This window comes from Echinops telfairi, unplaced genomic scaffold (assembly GCF_000313985.2).
Source record: "Echinops telfairi isolate 266 unplaced genomic scaffold, ASM31398v2 ScPeMD7_5;HRSCAF=22, whole genome shotgun sequence".
NCBI lineage: Eukaryota > Metazoa > Chordata > Mammalia > Afrosoricida > Tenrecidae > Echinops > Echinops telfairi.
The window spans coordinates 10,365,607-10,380,031 of record NW_022103901.1 but is presented as its reverse complement, the minus strand read 5'-3'; the positions used below and the strand labels follow the sequence as shown (position 1 = coordinate 10,380,031).

General features: G+C 49.6%; 1 protein-coding gene and 1 pseudogene across 1 annotated transcript in view; both read right to left on the bottom strand.

The window, feature by feature from the left end:
* The window catches only part of AGFG2 (ArfGAP with FG repeats 2), a 28,128-nt gene that overhangs the window by 6,977 nt on the left and 6,726 nt on the right, over nucleotides 1-14,425 (bottom strand). Inside the window, exons 2-7 of the mRNA XM_045284947.1 lie at nucleotides 6,720-6,813; nucleotides 4,961-5,076; nucleotides 3,866-4,019; nucleotides 3,227-3,392; nucleotides 2,488-2,613; nucleotides 1,667-1,699 (exon numbers count right to left, since the gene is read on the bottom strand). Coding sequence (XP_045140882.1) covers nucleotides 1,667-1,699; nucleotides 2,488-2,613; nucleotides 3,227-3,392; nucleotides 3,866-4,019; nucleotides 4,961-5,076; nucleotides 6,720-6,813 — 689 coding nt within the window. The remainder of the gene's footprint in view (nucleotides 1-1,666; nucleotides 1,700-2,487; nucleotides 2,614-3,226; nucleotides 3,393-3,865; nucleotides 4,020-4,960; nucleotides 5,077-6,719; nucleotides 6,814-14,425) is intronic.
* On the bottom strand, nucleotides 24-1,579 carry LOC123521070 (annotated as a pseudogene).

Here is a 14,425-nt window from a genome sequence, read left to right as displayed (position 1 = left end):
CAGGGTCATCAATAAGATGGGTAGGGTCACGACTGCCCCTCACAGCCTATTCCTCCCTGATTAGTTAGGCTGAGGATATTGGACTTTTCAGGGTTACTACTGGGTTGTGTTTCTGGCCTATTATTTCACTTTTCTTTCTTACAGTTTTTTTTTGTTTTTTGTTTTAATAAAAACAATCCCACAGAGGCCATTTATTGCGGTTGAGTAAGAACCTAAGGGTAATGAAAACACTATGAGCCATGTTTTAGAACTATACTCATAACAAAGAAACTTAAAAAGGGGGAGTGGGGGAGCTCTTGCCCTCAGCTTCTCGCTTCAATGATCAGTTCTAGTTGGACACGCTTTGTAGCAGAGTAATGTTATCTCCTTTCAGCATGATCCGTCCCAGTTGTTTCCTTGACTTGACTTTGTTTTAGAATGAATCTCTTCTGCATCATCTAATACAAGGTTCATGTACTCATCAAAGCCTATGATACAGCCCTCTATCCGCATATTCACTTGCTCATAGAGCCACACCTGAATCCGGGATCTATTTTGCAAGTATCTAAAGATGAGGTTGAAGGGCTGCACCATCACCTTCTGTACTTTCTGGCGTTGGCCGCGGTACGCCATCGTGGAAGCTCAGAGAAACCACACCGAGCCGCACGCTAGCTTAAAAAGCAACTTCCGGAATCCAGAACCGGAAACCTCTTATAGGGGTTTTAAAATACATATTCTGAATATTTGTTCCTTGTTAATGTAAGTATCTTTTCCCTGCCTAGTTCAAGGCTTCTTAAGCTTTGGTACATCTCTTACCATAAAGAATGTGACTTGTGTAATTTCTACTTTTTTAGACTTTCTGGACAGTTTCCCCCTAGTATACAGTCCAACCGTGTAAGAGTGCTATGTTTGAAGCCCACATTTGAATGGTGGGGCTGGCTGGTGAAGAAGATGTAACGCACCTGGACTGCCAGAAGAACAAACCAACCAATCTGTGCAGCTCAGAACTTAAAAGCTGGGATGGTGAGACTTCATCGCACACACTGTGGACATGGTGTCAGGAGAGCCCAGAGAGAGGCTGATTCAGGGGTTGTAGCAATGGCCCCAACACAGCCCCTGTGCAAGAGCAGGCAGTGTTTCTCCAGTCCCACGTAGGCTCATTACGATTTGGAACTGACTAATGGCACCTAACAATAACATAGATGTTTTTACATGTTTCTCATGTATTGTGTCTGGTGGGCATACAGGTCTACTGATGAAGCTGAACTTGTTCAAGTGGTACTCGGAGAGCTGGAGGCTCCTCCTACAGGGGATGATATTCTCATTGCACCTCGTCGTTTCTGCTGCGGGGATTTCAAGGCTAGGGTGTCACTAAGTTCCTGACTGTGAGGACTCCTTAGTGAATTTTAACTTTTAACAGATCTAAAATGTCTCTTTTTGTCCCATTCAGAAAAATCCCAACCAAACAAAGCAAGCAGCCAGTCTATGGGGCACAGTGAGCAGCTGTGGGCAGGTCTGGGCTCTGGTCCCATCTCTGCTACTCTGCAGGCCACTCAACCAGGCAAACTGCCTAACTGCTGCCTCTGTAAAATGTCTCAACGCTAAAGGTTTCTTCTAGACCTCGAGACTCTACGACCAGATGACAGGAGAGCTGGACTTTTCCCCTTGGGTGGGAGGAATCACTTACCAAAACTGTAACTTCCAGTTAGCATCCGACTGGCTGGCAGGGAGGGTGAGGAGGGAAAGGATGTGGGCGCACAGGGGAGAGAGAGAATGTCAGTCAGTCCACCTCTGGCTGTCCCCCAAATACCGTCTGTCCAGCTCACTAGCTGCCCTTCCCAGGCTTTTAGGATGTAAAAAGGGAGACAGGCAGCCCCACAGCTATTCAGGAGGCTAAGGAGGAACCAGTGCTGTGAGAGTTTCCCCGACACAGCATGCGGGTAATGGGGGTGCTTGTAGAGGCTGGGGTGCAGCCCCCTGGAGACTACCCTGAACTCTCCCCCAATCCTACAGCGCACGGACAACCAGGGGGTCTCAGTCCTTCTAGCGTTCTGGTCATCCGGATTTCCCGGTCAGAAACTGTCTAGGGTCTACACTGAACAACTCTGGCTACACTAAGGTGACCAGAACACTTATGGCGGGACAGTCCGATTTTTGGAAAGAATGCACGACAAGCTAGGGAACGGTCTATTTGGTCCATAGAGACCAAATTTTTAATCAAGAAACACCCCCCTCGCCCCCCACTCCCGGTCAATGGTGTCCGCTTTAAATCTGGTCACCTTAGGCTACACCTGTGGCCGTTTCCCCTCATGAAGAAAAGACAAAAGAGTTCCCTCGTCCAGACAAGAATCCGTGAGAGACCCTTCCATCCTTTTCTTGTGCTGCTCCCTCTCTGTCCGTCTCGCCTGTACTCAGGCCCGCAGGCTGGTCAGATGCGAACAAAGGGTGACTATGGACGCAGAACTGGACGCAGATCAAAGGGAGAAAGGAAACCAGCGGGCAGTTTACCTGTGGGCGTGGGCTGGGCCTGGAATGGGGCCTGGCCAGCTGGAGCAATATTTCCAAATGTAGATGAGCTGGGGCTACTGCCAAAGGCATCAAAGTTGGCAAAGCCGCCATGGGATGGTGTCTGTCCTATAGGGGAGGGAGTATAGCAATATAGAGATAATATATGTAAATGCCTTCATATAATATATACTAATTCTAAAGGAGGCCCGGGATAGGGCAGTCACACACACTGGGGGAGACCTCTGAGTTCCCTCCCCACCTTTTGTTATCCTTGCTCTATGAAGTAGAAACATTTTGTTCAGAACCTAGGCTGGGAATGACATGGAAAACACACACAATTGTGTCTGTGGGGAAGGTGGGCTGAAAAAGCAACAGAACCTCTACTGTTCAGCCTTCCAGCTGCCATTGCTGGTCTCTGGGAAGAGGGCAGGGGAAATGAAGCACATGATAATCCCATCCCCTGCAACCATTTCAATAGAGAGAGAAAATGATAAAAAGGCTATTTCCAGTGTCCTGACAGGAAGTGCTGGAAGCTCTGAGTTCTCATAGCCAAACGCCCAGACACAATCCCTGCTGGATGCGCTTGCCTCCGACTCCCGATCTCGAGGCTCCGAGCCTCCACCGCGTGCATGCCCAGGAGGAGACCCAGGCCCTGTGCAACTCCATTACTTCACAGTGGGAAAGCCTTCTGCTGCGGGGTACGTGATCATGGGGAGGTTCTCACCCCAGTCCCACTTACCCCCAAACGCCGGGAATCCGGCAAAAGTTGGAGCTGTCTGGGGAGCAGCAAAGGGGTCTCCACCGATGTCAGCCAGCAGGTCAGTGCTGGCTTTCTTGACAGAAGAGTGGGCAGGGGCCTGGGAGCTCCGTGGCTGGGCTATCCGAGCCTGAGACTGACTGGCGGACTTGAAGGAGAAGGAATAGCAGATAGCACGTGAAATCCCAGGCGTGACCCAGGCCCTCCAAGATCCCCCAGGCTGCCCCAGGATACCACGTGGTGAGGGAAGAATGAGTCATTAATTGCCTCCAGCTGGGAGGCTGGCCCCCAGCGTTCCACTCTTAGAGTGCACAGGAATGGAGCCAGTTCGTCCGCTCGGTTTTTCACATCTTCCCCTTTCCCAGGTGCCGGAATATCCCTTCTGTGTTTCCTTGGAGGGAGTGGAGTTGATGCTCTCACTTCTCCACATACCTCTTCCTGAGGGCTTCTTGCTTCCCAAAAGGTAGGAGTGCCAAAGGCCCAGGGGCAAGACACGGGCAACAGCAGGGCTGAGGACAGACGCACAGCTCTCCCACTGCTGGCCACAAAGCCCAGGGACAACTCAGGGAGCGACGCCTCGTTTCCTAGCACCCCAAGTAAATGTGCAGCTCTGACAATTACCTGGTTGGAGGTGGACGCAACAGCTGAGAGCGAGGGCACAGGGTCACCCAGAAGTGTCCGCGGGGGCTTCCCTTCAGGGGCTGAGCCCTGGGTAGGGGTGGAGGCACTGCCTTTGGTATAAGTGGGCCCTTTCACTTGGTCTGGGGGGACATACCTTTGAGAAAGAACAGTTAGGTTGAAGGAGAGGGATACAACCTTGGGCCATCCTCAGCTTGGGGAAACAGCCCTTTCTCATCTTTGCTCCGAGTCAAAGGGAATCCCACCATGTTCTGGCCACCATGAATTCCCCTTGACTGTCAGCTGCTTAATAGTGATTCTGGAAGAAGGTTCCGTTTGCTGCGGCTTATGCCAACCTCCCCTCCTCCGGCCCCGCCACCCTCTTTTAGACACCTTGAGCCATCTGTGTTTCACGCAATAAGACGTGAGGCTTCTGGTGACCAGGAGATCTTATTTTCCAACTTTCTACTCAAGGCCCCCCTTTTTATTTCCTGGGTGTCTCTCCAAACTCCTCCTGCTCGGTCCCACACCCAAAGTGTCTGCACTCACAATCCATAGTCCATTCTGTCTGCTCTGGAGACTTCTGAGAACCCCTTACCCCACCTCCGGTGGGAGAGCCCTACAGGGGATGCCTCAGGAGGAACTCCGAATTGCTGTTCTGTGCACACCAACTGCGAGCCCTCTGCATTCTCTTCTCCGCCCACAAACCATCGGAAGGGCTCCTTGGGAAGGACAGGGCTAGGAGAATGGAGCTGCTACTGTGTGCATCAAAACCACGACTAACACAAGGGGATAAAGGCACAGAGCGATTGAAAGTGAGCTTCTAGCCATCTTGCCCACGTAAGAGATGATCTGTAAAATGAATCTACACTCCCACATGCCTATCGCCTTTCAGCTGGCCTGCGGTCTCTTCAGATGAGGGGACATAGACACGCAGGGTCAGGGACGGGCAACAAGTGGTCCTTTAGTGTCAAGTTCTTAGAGGCCAGTACTTAGCCCTAACTGCTTGGGATCCCTCACAGTTGACCCAATCCACCCAAGTTCAGTCTTTGAAAGAAGTCCAAATTCAACTCTGGGAATTGAGAAACACATCCTCACCATCTCTTCTTCTCATACTTCTCCTGGAGAAACTCCTTCACCTTCTGCGGATCCCTGGAATCTGGTACTAAAGATGTCCGGGCATCAAAAAGACCCAGCCAGATCTTCCTGCAGACCTAAAGGAATGGAGTCAGGACTTGGAGCAAAAAAACCACAAAGTGGGAAAGACCCCACTTCCAATGTCTTTCTCCATACTTCTTTTTGGAGCTTGGACACAGAGCTAGGATCTGGTTACAGCTAAGATCTGGTTACAGGGCAAACAGGATCCCTCCTCCTTCACAGAGCAAACAGGATCCCTCCTCCTTCACAGAGCTTGGAATCAAGTGGAGAGGTCATCCCTGAGATAAATAATGTATCACTGCATAGGGTCACAAATGGAAAGCAGAAGGCCATGAATTAGGGGAATTAAGCTTGAAAGTTGGGTTGGGGACAGTTTTCTGAACTGTGCCTTCTACCAGACCCTGAATTAAGTTAATTACTGTAAACTGGGGGTAGGTACAACCAACAGAGGTAGCTGGGGAAGGGTTTAATGGCGTCAAGCACGGTTGTCCAGGCTCCTGTCGGCAGGGTTGGCTCCATGGAAATCATACGCAGGGGACTGGCCCTTCTGAGTCAACTGAGAAGCCATGAGCCTGCAGCTCTAGTTTCCTTCTCGAGTGCCGGGGGCAAGTCCCACAGACAGACTGCTCCTTGCCTCACTTCCTCAAGCAAGGGACCTGGAGAAACGTACTTTGTATTCCTAAGATTCAATATACATAAGACACGAGACCTTCAGCCAAAGAAAACTAAAGACCCGTGGAAACTGTGTCACCCACATAGCAACCTCCAGGACCCTGAGGCCAGAAGAACAAGATGGCGCCTGGCTTCCACTGCTAACCACTCTTAAAGGGGTCACATTAGAGGGTCCTGAGAAGGGCAGGGGAGGAGAAAAATGTCCAACAAAACCCAAATCATAAAAGCGACCAGGATTACTGGGACAGGTAGAGACTGGCGGAACCCCTCCGCTACCCTGCAGGTCTGGAACTGACTCGCCCCCTTAGCTCAACTTTTCAGCCCAACAATGGACGGGTCTGCAAGGGAGGTGTGCACACCTTGGAATGATTAACCACTGGATATCAAAAGAGCTGCATTTACCCAGGGACTAAGTTCAGAAGGGTTAGACATGAAGGAGGGATGGGGACACAGCTGTTGGATCAAGGATTGTAACAAATGAGATGAAACCTGTGCCTGAATTGCTGAAGGGACAATTGCTCTGTAAGCCTTCAGTGGACGGGGCAGCTGACTGCCTCGTGTGCTCCCTGGGAGTGGCTGGTGGGTTCCGACTGCAGGCCTTTGGGCTAGCAGCCACGTGCTTTAACCCCTGTGTCACCAGGCCTCCTCCTCCATACTGGGGGAGAAAGAAAAAAAAAGAAACTCAAAGAGACCACTGCGTCCCGTACAATCAACCATGCAAGACCAAAAGGGCAGCTTTTGCCCAGGGATAGAGAGACAAGGAAGGACAAGGGGAAACGGGAGGCAGCGGCAGGAAGTGGACAGGGTGCTTGCTGTTCCTGGCAGGGTACCATAATCAATGTCACAAACCAAAATGCATGGGAACTGAAAACCAATTTTCAAACTTTTGCCCAAATCACAGTGAAAAGTTAAAAGGAAACAAGAAGCAAAACATGCTCGTGCTTCTTCTAGAATTCTGAGGTAAGGACGGCTCTGAGGGAAGTCAGGGCCAGCACAGCCTCCTAGCCGGTCCCGAAGGGCCGCTCACCTCATTCCCACGCGACTGAAGGAAGAGGACTTCGGGCTCTGTGAAAGTTGTCATGGAGATGGACTTGACTCGATGGGGTGGGTTCAGGCCCCTCCTGTGGGAGAGAAGGGTGATCGTTACACTCAGCCCTGCAGGTCCGGTTCTGAGCAGGGGAGGCAGGAGGAAGGACAAAACTAAGCACAGACAGAACCCCTTTCCTAAGCTACTGCCTAATTCAAAGGAAGAAGGGAATCGTGGATAGTTTGGAGGTGGCAGAGTGGTTACGAGATGGGTTGTGACCCACAAGGTCAGCAGTTTGAAACCACCCCGTCCTCCTGGGGAGTAAGATGGGGCGTTCTTCTCCTGTCAATCGCTGCAGTCTCAGAAACTCCTGGGGCAGTTCTACCCTGTGACAGGGTGGCTCTGAGTTTGGTCTTCTAGTGAGAGGCAGAGAAGAAAGGCCCGGAACCCACTGGGACTCCAGTCATTCCGGAGAGGAACGTCAGAGCCTGTCTAAGCAGCAGCCTCCTCTCCTTTAGCTCAGAACCTCAAAGTTCTGATGTCCAGCCACGATCAACCCATCCCCACTTCCTGGTTTATCATGGTTTGAGCCGAGAGCATGTACCTTCAAGGTCCCAGAGCCCACGAAAGTACAAGTCTCTTCCACATGAGGGTAGGAAGAAATAAAGGCCTGTGACTATTCCTGATAAAATAAAGATGGGAACGAAGACAAACACTAGGCTGGCTGCTCCTCCTCTGTGTCCATAGAAGCCAGAGGGCAGTGGGGATGGGGAGGGCCCCTCTTCTTTCAGAAGAGCTCTCTGGGAATCATGCTCCAGACTACGTTTCCATGGGGCGGAGGGAATCGAGGCCAACATCCAGACAGGAGATCGGCACATGCCAGGAATGCATTCCTGGAGTGACGCTTTAGTGCTTGCCCTGTGAGTTCTGGACTCCCCAGGGGTCCAGTTTTGCCCTCAGAAACCTTGTGGAGCTTCCACCACTAAAGGCTTCTGGTCCCCACTCCAACTGGTCTCCTGAGGGATCCAACAGAGGAATTTGGAACTGAGTCAGGCAGGATGTCGTACGTTTCCCTTTCCTTATCCCTCAGGTTTTCCTCTGCAGACTGTTACTCCCCTGGAATAAAAGGGGAAATCAGGAATCTAAAATACAAGGAACTCTGAGAGAGGGCCCGGCCCATGTCCTCAGAAGAAAGCCAGGGAGGAGAAGAGAGAGTCAGACGGACCAAACAGAAACTCCCGCATTTCATGAAGAAGTTGGGGAAAGCGCACCTTCATGCTTCCGAGGGACAAAGGTAGGACTAAGGTACTCCTGCTGTCTGGTGGTGCTCTTGGGTAAGCACTGAACTGCTGACCACCAGGTTGAAAGTTCAACCTCCCCAGTCTCTACAAGGGAGGGAGATGAGTCTTTTCCCAATCCCTGGAACACTTAGTCTTGGAGACCTTATGTAAGGTTGCTGTAAGTCAAAATAGACCTGATAGTTGTGGGGTTTGGGGGTGGTGTTGTTTGGTTTTTGGTGGGTCTAGGTCTTGGAAAATGGTAGAGTACGAGGTGGTTTTAAACAATTCTTGGGAAAATGGGATTTTGAGATAATGGAAATCTTCCCTTAAATTTGAAGCCCCTCATATTTATCAGTTTACGTACGGCCATGGGGAAGATGGGCTGGGAAGGGTGGTTGCCTTGCTGGGTGAGGAATGACTGATTATTGGGTGCTAACAAAAGACAGGACCTTGGAGCATACACTTGAGGGCACGCTCAGTAATGCTTCTTCTAGACGTCTCAGTGGAGGGTTTCAAAGTATCCCTTAAAAAAAAGACAAGTCCTGTCAAAGAGGAGCGGTGTCCCAAGGAAAGACAAGCGCAGGGAAACCCAAAGGCCAGGCTTTGTTTCTGCAAGTCCAACAATAGCAGCTCTTCAACTTCATCTGCCCGAAGACTCTTCTCTTCTGAAGCCTCCCTTGCTAATGGCTTGATTTGGCTTTGTTTTTAATTCCAGCCAGCCTGGTTTAAGATTTTTTTCATCCCAACTACTAGGCCCACCCCCCTCAGAAAGCAAGGTTTTTCAACTGCCTAGCCTAAAGAGACCCCTCTGTGATCCTTGTCCTCTGGTTTACCTCTGACTAATACATACTGACTTGTCAAAAGACAAAGGCATTGTGGTAGGCACTGGGGGATCCTAAATGAGAGCAACTAGTTCTTGATCATCAGGAGCTTCTAACAGGGGCTCAGGAAGAAACATGTGGCACAAGACTCAAAATCATAAAAGAGGCCAGGCTTATTGGTCAGATAGAGACTGGTGGAACCCCTAAGACTATGGGCCTTAGGCACCGTTCAGGTCTGGAACGGAACTTACTCCTTGGCTCGATTTTCAGCAAAATAGTAGGGTCTACGTACGTACAATAGCATGATGTAGGATCTATGTAGGGTCAACACCACCAATGAGATATGCACACCTTAGAATAATCAACCGTTTGAGCACTTCTCCAGCCACAGTTCAGGAGGAGGAATGGAAATAAGAAACAGGGAGGAGGTGGACTAAGAGGGGAGTGTAATGAAGGAGAGGAAACAGAATGTGCATGAATTGTTCAATGTGAAACGGATGTAAACTTTCCCCCAATCCACAAGGAAAAGGTACAAGGAAGAAAGCATGAAGGGCCCAGGGAGCCTGGAAAAGGCCCTGGTCAACAGGGCAGTGGGCTCACAGACAGGTCAGGGGGCAAGGTGACTTGGGGGAAGGACGGGGAATGACTAGTCACGGGAGAGAGGGTGTGGATTATGTTGACACTAGAGAAACAGAGTCCAAGCCCATCACACACAAAAAGGTCACTGGCATTTCCTGAAAGGACGACCTGGAACTGTCAGCGAAGTGCGTGGACTCCCGGAGACACCAATCCAAGGGGGATGCTTAGAACACCTGGCGTGCCTGTGGCCGAGCTCGAAGAGGAGGCTTTGTTTTGATGTGTTGAGAGGGCGGGAGGGAAACAGAGGAAAGAAATAAGTGGTCTGAAGGACCAGGATGTCTCCATCGCACAGTGCAAAAAGCATTGCTCTGACCTTGATGCCTGCCTGCCCAGTTACCTGTCACCAGAGCCAGAGTTTCGGGGCAGAGAAAATGCTTTTCAGGCCCACACTTGGAAGCCCAGGAAGGGGCCTAGTTACATGGCCTAGGAGTCAGAGTACCTGCTTCTGAATCAGAGAGAGGCCATGCTCTGTGATAAGCGGTTTAGAACCAGAACCCCTCTCCTCCCAGAGCCGGAGTCGATGGTCTAGGTGTGCTGTGTCTCCCTGGGTGCACGGCAGGCTCCTGCAATGGGCTAGATGTGAGCTGTTGGCCTTGAGTGACGCAGACCCTGTTCCTTAACCCCAACTCAAGTTTTCCCAGCATAGCTCCCTGGCGCTTTCCGGAAGGCGCGAGAGCCAGAATGGAAGGCGGGCCTGCCTTTCCATTTGTGGCAACCAATTCCCTTCTCTTATCTCTAACCAGGAGGTTTTAGGGACATAGAGAGATGCATTTGTTTTCCCCAGACAGGGCAGGTTTTTCCAAATGAGAGCAAGGGAGTAGGACTGAAACTGTAATTCAGCCTTGTCACGTGCTCTGGATCGACTTCAGTTTCCTTTTCACTGGACATCTAAATGGCCTTGAAGTGCTCTGAATTACTCAAGTAAATGCAACCACTTGTAGATGCTAAAGCTGGCCGACTTCCTTCTCGCTTCCTCTCCCCTTTGAGTCTAGTACTGCTGGCATTTTCGCAGATCCCACACCTTTTGTTTTCCTGTGGTCACCCGTCACCCGCAAGCTGGCTCACACTCTGCTTCTCCCTTGCTTCAGAAAAGCCTCAAACCTGTTCAGCTGCTCAGATAAGACAGGCTGTCAGGTCAACAGTGGAAAAAGCCCGTTCCGCCCAGCACCTGAGGTCTTTTATTTGTGCCAGATTTTGACTTGGGACTTCCTTGCCTCGGAAGACTTGTATTCCAATTCCTGCACCCCAGATTGCGTTTCTACAGTCCTGGGACGGTCTGTCTCTACTTCCGAGCAGGGCATAGCTAAGCCCGTTTCATTCTGATCTGGAACTCACACAGTCCTAAGCCAGGGTCAATTCCACCCATTTTAGGAAACCTTTCTTAAGCCCCAAGCTCCTGCTTCAATCTCCTTCCTCTCATTTTCCCTCAGTGGCTCTCCTCTTCAAACTCCATCTGAAAACTTTTTACACTCCACCCTCCTTTGGCAATTTAGTTCCTTACAGACACTGGTCCTTCTGATAAAATGTCTACAGCTGTCATTTAGTGCCTGAATTTAATCTGTCCGCCTCGGCCCAGCAGAAGTAAATATAAAAGGTCAGATTGGGGGGTGGGGATGGCAGGTTGGAACAAAAACAGCGGCACGGTGCGTCCATACTTCTCCAACCCAGACTCATGGGAAAGTGCTGACGTACTGAACAAACACGTATTAAAATTTTCCTTCAATGGAGATATAAGCGCTTCCACTAGGAACCACTAGCAGTCACACGGGGAAACCAAGGCACAGGAGGATGAAAACCTGTCACAAAGTAAACAGCTAACAAGGACATCACTTGACCACCTAGCCCAGAGCTCTGTCCAAGGTAGGATGGAATCGGTTATTAGAGTCAAGTTGTTTAAAAGTAGATAAGTCTCTACTACTTAATCCTGAAAGGGGATGGGCTGTAGGATGAGCCCTGGTGGCACAGTGGTTACATCTTTGGCTGTGATCCTCAAGATCGGCAGTTCAAAACCACTAGCCATCTGAGGGAGAAAGATGGAGCTCCTGTAATACAGTTACAGCTTCAGAAACACACCGAGCCTCCACGCATGTCGCATATACTCGGCTGACCAAGAGTTTGTGTCCACCAGTGGTCATGATTCCTGATGTCAATGAGACCTCAGAACATCTGTTTTTTCTACAGAACCGTGGTGTAGCCAGAGATGGCAGGCAAAGCCGACCAAGAGAGAGCATTAGAGGCACTGCCTTAGGAATGGATCCTTTTTAGTATCAATCTTTGTCCCACCCTAAGCTTGTAGTGACAAAAATATAACGAACCAAACAAGCGGGTGCATGCAAGGGTAAGTCAAAAAGTATTGCGACTGGGGGTGCTAGTTCATATAGGTTTGGGTTTTTTCCGGACGAATGTTTGTAAGCACGTCCCTGTGGGCAGGGATGACTGCAGACAAGCTCATTCACTCACACACTTCTCTGAGTCTTGGTAGGGAGCCTTAGAATTTTTTTTAAAAGGTCCAGTCAAAGCAGTGTTCTTACAAGGGGCTCTGCTGGACCAGTTTATTCAATGTGGCCAGGTCGGCTCAGAAGGTTCAGTGACTGAATCTGGGGAAGTTCAGTGGGACCCTCTTGATAGGTTTTCTCGGACATCATGGGGGGTAAAGATGGAGTTTCAAGAAAATAAAAAACTGCACCCATGAGAAAAAGGCCAGGAAAGTTGTGCGAAGCGACACTGTTTCCTATTACAGCGATGCACCTGTTTATTCCTTAAGGGTGGCAAAGGCTGTCTTAGGAGCATTTTATTGGGAAACCCTCCATCAGGGTGGGAAATGTCTAGCCCAACTAAACCCACGGCCATTGAGCCAATGCTGACTCACAGCAACCCTGTAGGACAAGGTAGAACTGCCCCTGTGGGTTTCTGAGACTGTCACTCCTGACCGGAGTAGGATTCTTTTATCTTTCTCCCACAGAGTGCTGGTGACTTCAAACTGCTGGCTTTGTGGTTAGCAGCCCAAAGCATAATCACCACGCATCGGGGCTTCGGTGGGCTCTAGAAGGCTCACAAAGTCGTCGGTATTAGCTAACATCGCACCAAAGAGAGGCAGTTCTAGCCATCGTCTTAGGGGTGAGTTAATGAAATGTTTACCATGTATAACAGGCTAATTTTTAAGTTGATCATTTTTTATGTGTCCTTCGCATAGTGTTATAAAAGGTTCCCCAGGCCTACTTAGACGGAAGATATGGAGAAAAAACATTGACTGCATACTTTGATATTTCTGTTTAATAAAACGTTTTGAGGATTTCTAGCCATGCTTTTTGACATGGCTTTGTCTGTACGAGTAGCTCCTGGACCATCGCTGAGTTCCACTTCTACATCTGTCCTCAGCCCACTTTGTGAGCAGTGCTGTCACAGTTAGATTTGTAGCCAGCATCCGTTAATCACACTCTTGTCTTGGTAGACAGAGTATCGTTCCACTCAGTTCCAGACCTTCTAAAATATCTTTAACTCCATCATCATCATCACAATAGTGTGATGTATATTGCATAGTGCCTGTTTGTTCCTACAAACCATTATATGTGCCTCAATTTTTTTAATATGCTAGGCTTTATGGTGGGAGAAAGATAAGGCTTTCTACACTGTAAGATTTATAATCTTGGAAATCCACATGGGCAGTTCTACTCTGTCCTATAGGGTCACTGTAAGTCAGAAACGATTGGGTGGCAGGAAGTTAAGTCGCGGGGCGGGGGCTCTGTTGGGGTTGATTCCTAAAGTCAGGGTTGGTACTCGGGGGCTGCTTGTGTCCAGGTTAGGGAAATCAGATATTGGAAGGCAACCAAATGAACAAAACTAGGTCAAATTTGGGGACTACAGTTGTGACAGCACGTATGTAAATTTAGAAACCAGCAGCCTCATTCTCAGGTCCTCACACCAAGACTGTGGGTTTTTGCTACAGCTGATAGAATATTTCTAATTTTAAATAAAGAAAGCAAGAACGAGCTCAGACATGCAGGGATGAAGCCACAGCCATACCCCCCGCCCCCAACTTTAGAATCTGGATTTTTCTCCAGCTCTTAGAGGAGACTCAGCGTTGCTGCACACAGTCAGCTTTGCTGGCAGCCCAGCCAGCCGGCCAGGAACTCTAGTAATTCTGCTAGCTGTCCCCACAAACTAACCACTCTGGATTCATTGTTCAGCTTTCACGTACATACGTGGCAACTGAAAATTCCCTGGCCTGGGTTAAGCGCCCCGTAGTCCTGCAAGTGACATCTTTATCTCTGGACAATTTAAAGAGGTCCTTCGCAGCCAACCTGCCCAGTGCAATATGCTGCTCCACATCCCGACTTCTGCTTCCATGGGCAAGGCCTGCAGATCCCAGTAAAATAAAGTCCTTGACAACTTCAACCTTTTCTCCATATTTTATGATGCTTCTTCTTCATCCGGTTGTGAGGCTTTTTGTTTTACATGACGGCATCATCCATACTGGAGGCTCCATACAGTTAGTTGTTGTTAGGTACTGTCTAATTGATTCCAACTCACAGCACCCCTGCGTACGACAGACGGAAACCCCCAGTCCAATGGGCTCTCATGTGTGAGCCCATTGTTGCAGCTGCTGTATCCATCCATTTTATTAGTAGTTAGTAAGAGTATCCAAATCAAATTAAAACCACGATTAGGAAACACTCCATTCCCAGCAGGATTGCAATGATCAGAAAAGTAAACGCAAAACTGTTGGCTAGTGTGTGGGTAACAGAATTCGCACGCAGTGCTGTGGGGGCGGAAGGTGTGCGTGCCGTCACTGTGGAACACACTTTGACAACCAAGTAGTTCAACACGGACACGCTGACCCCTAGTTCCATACCTAGGTGTGCACAGCCCATAGCTCGGATTTTACAGGCACGGAGGGAAGCAGAAAGTGGGAGCTACTGTCTCAGCCGTGACAAAGTTGGGTTTAGAACGGGGACAAGTTCTGTAG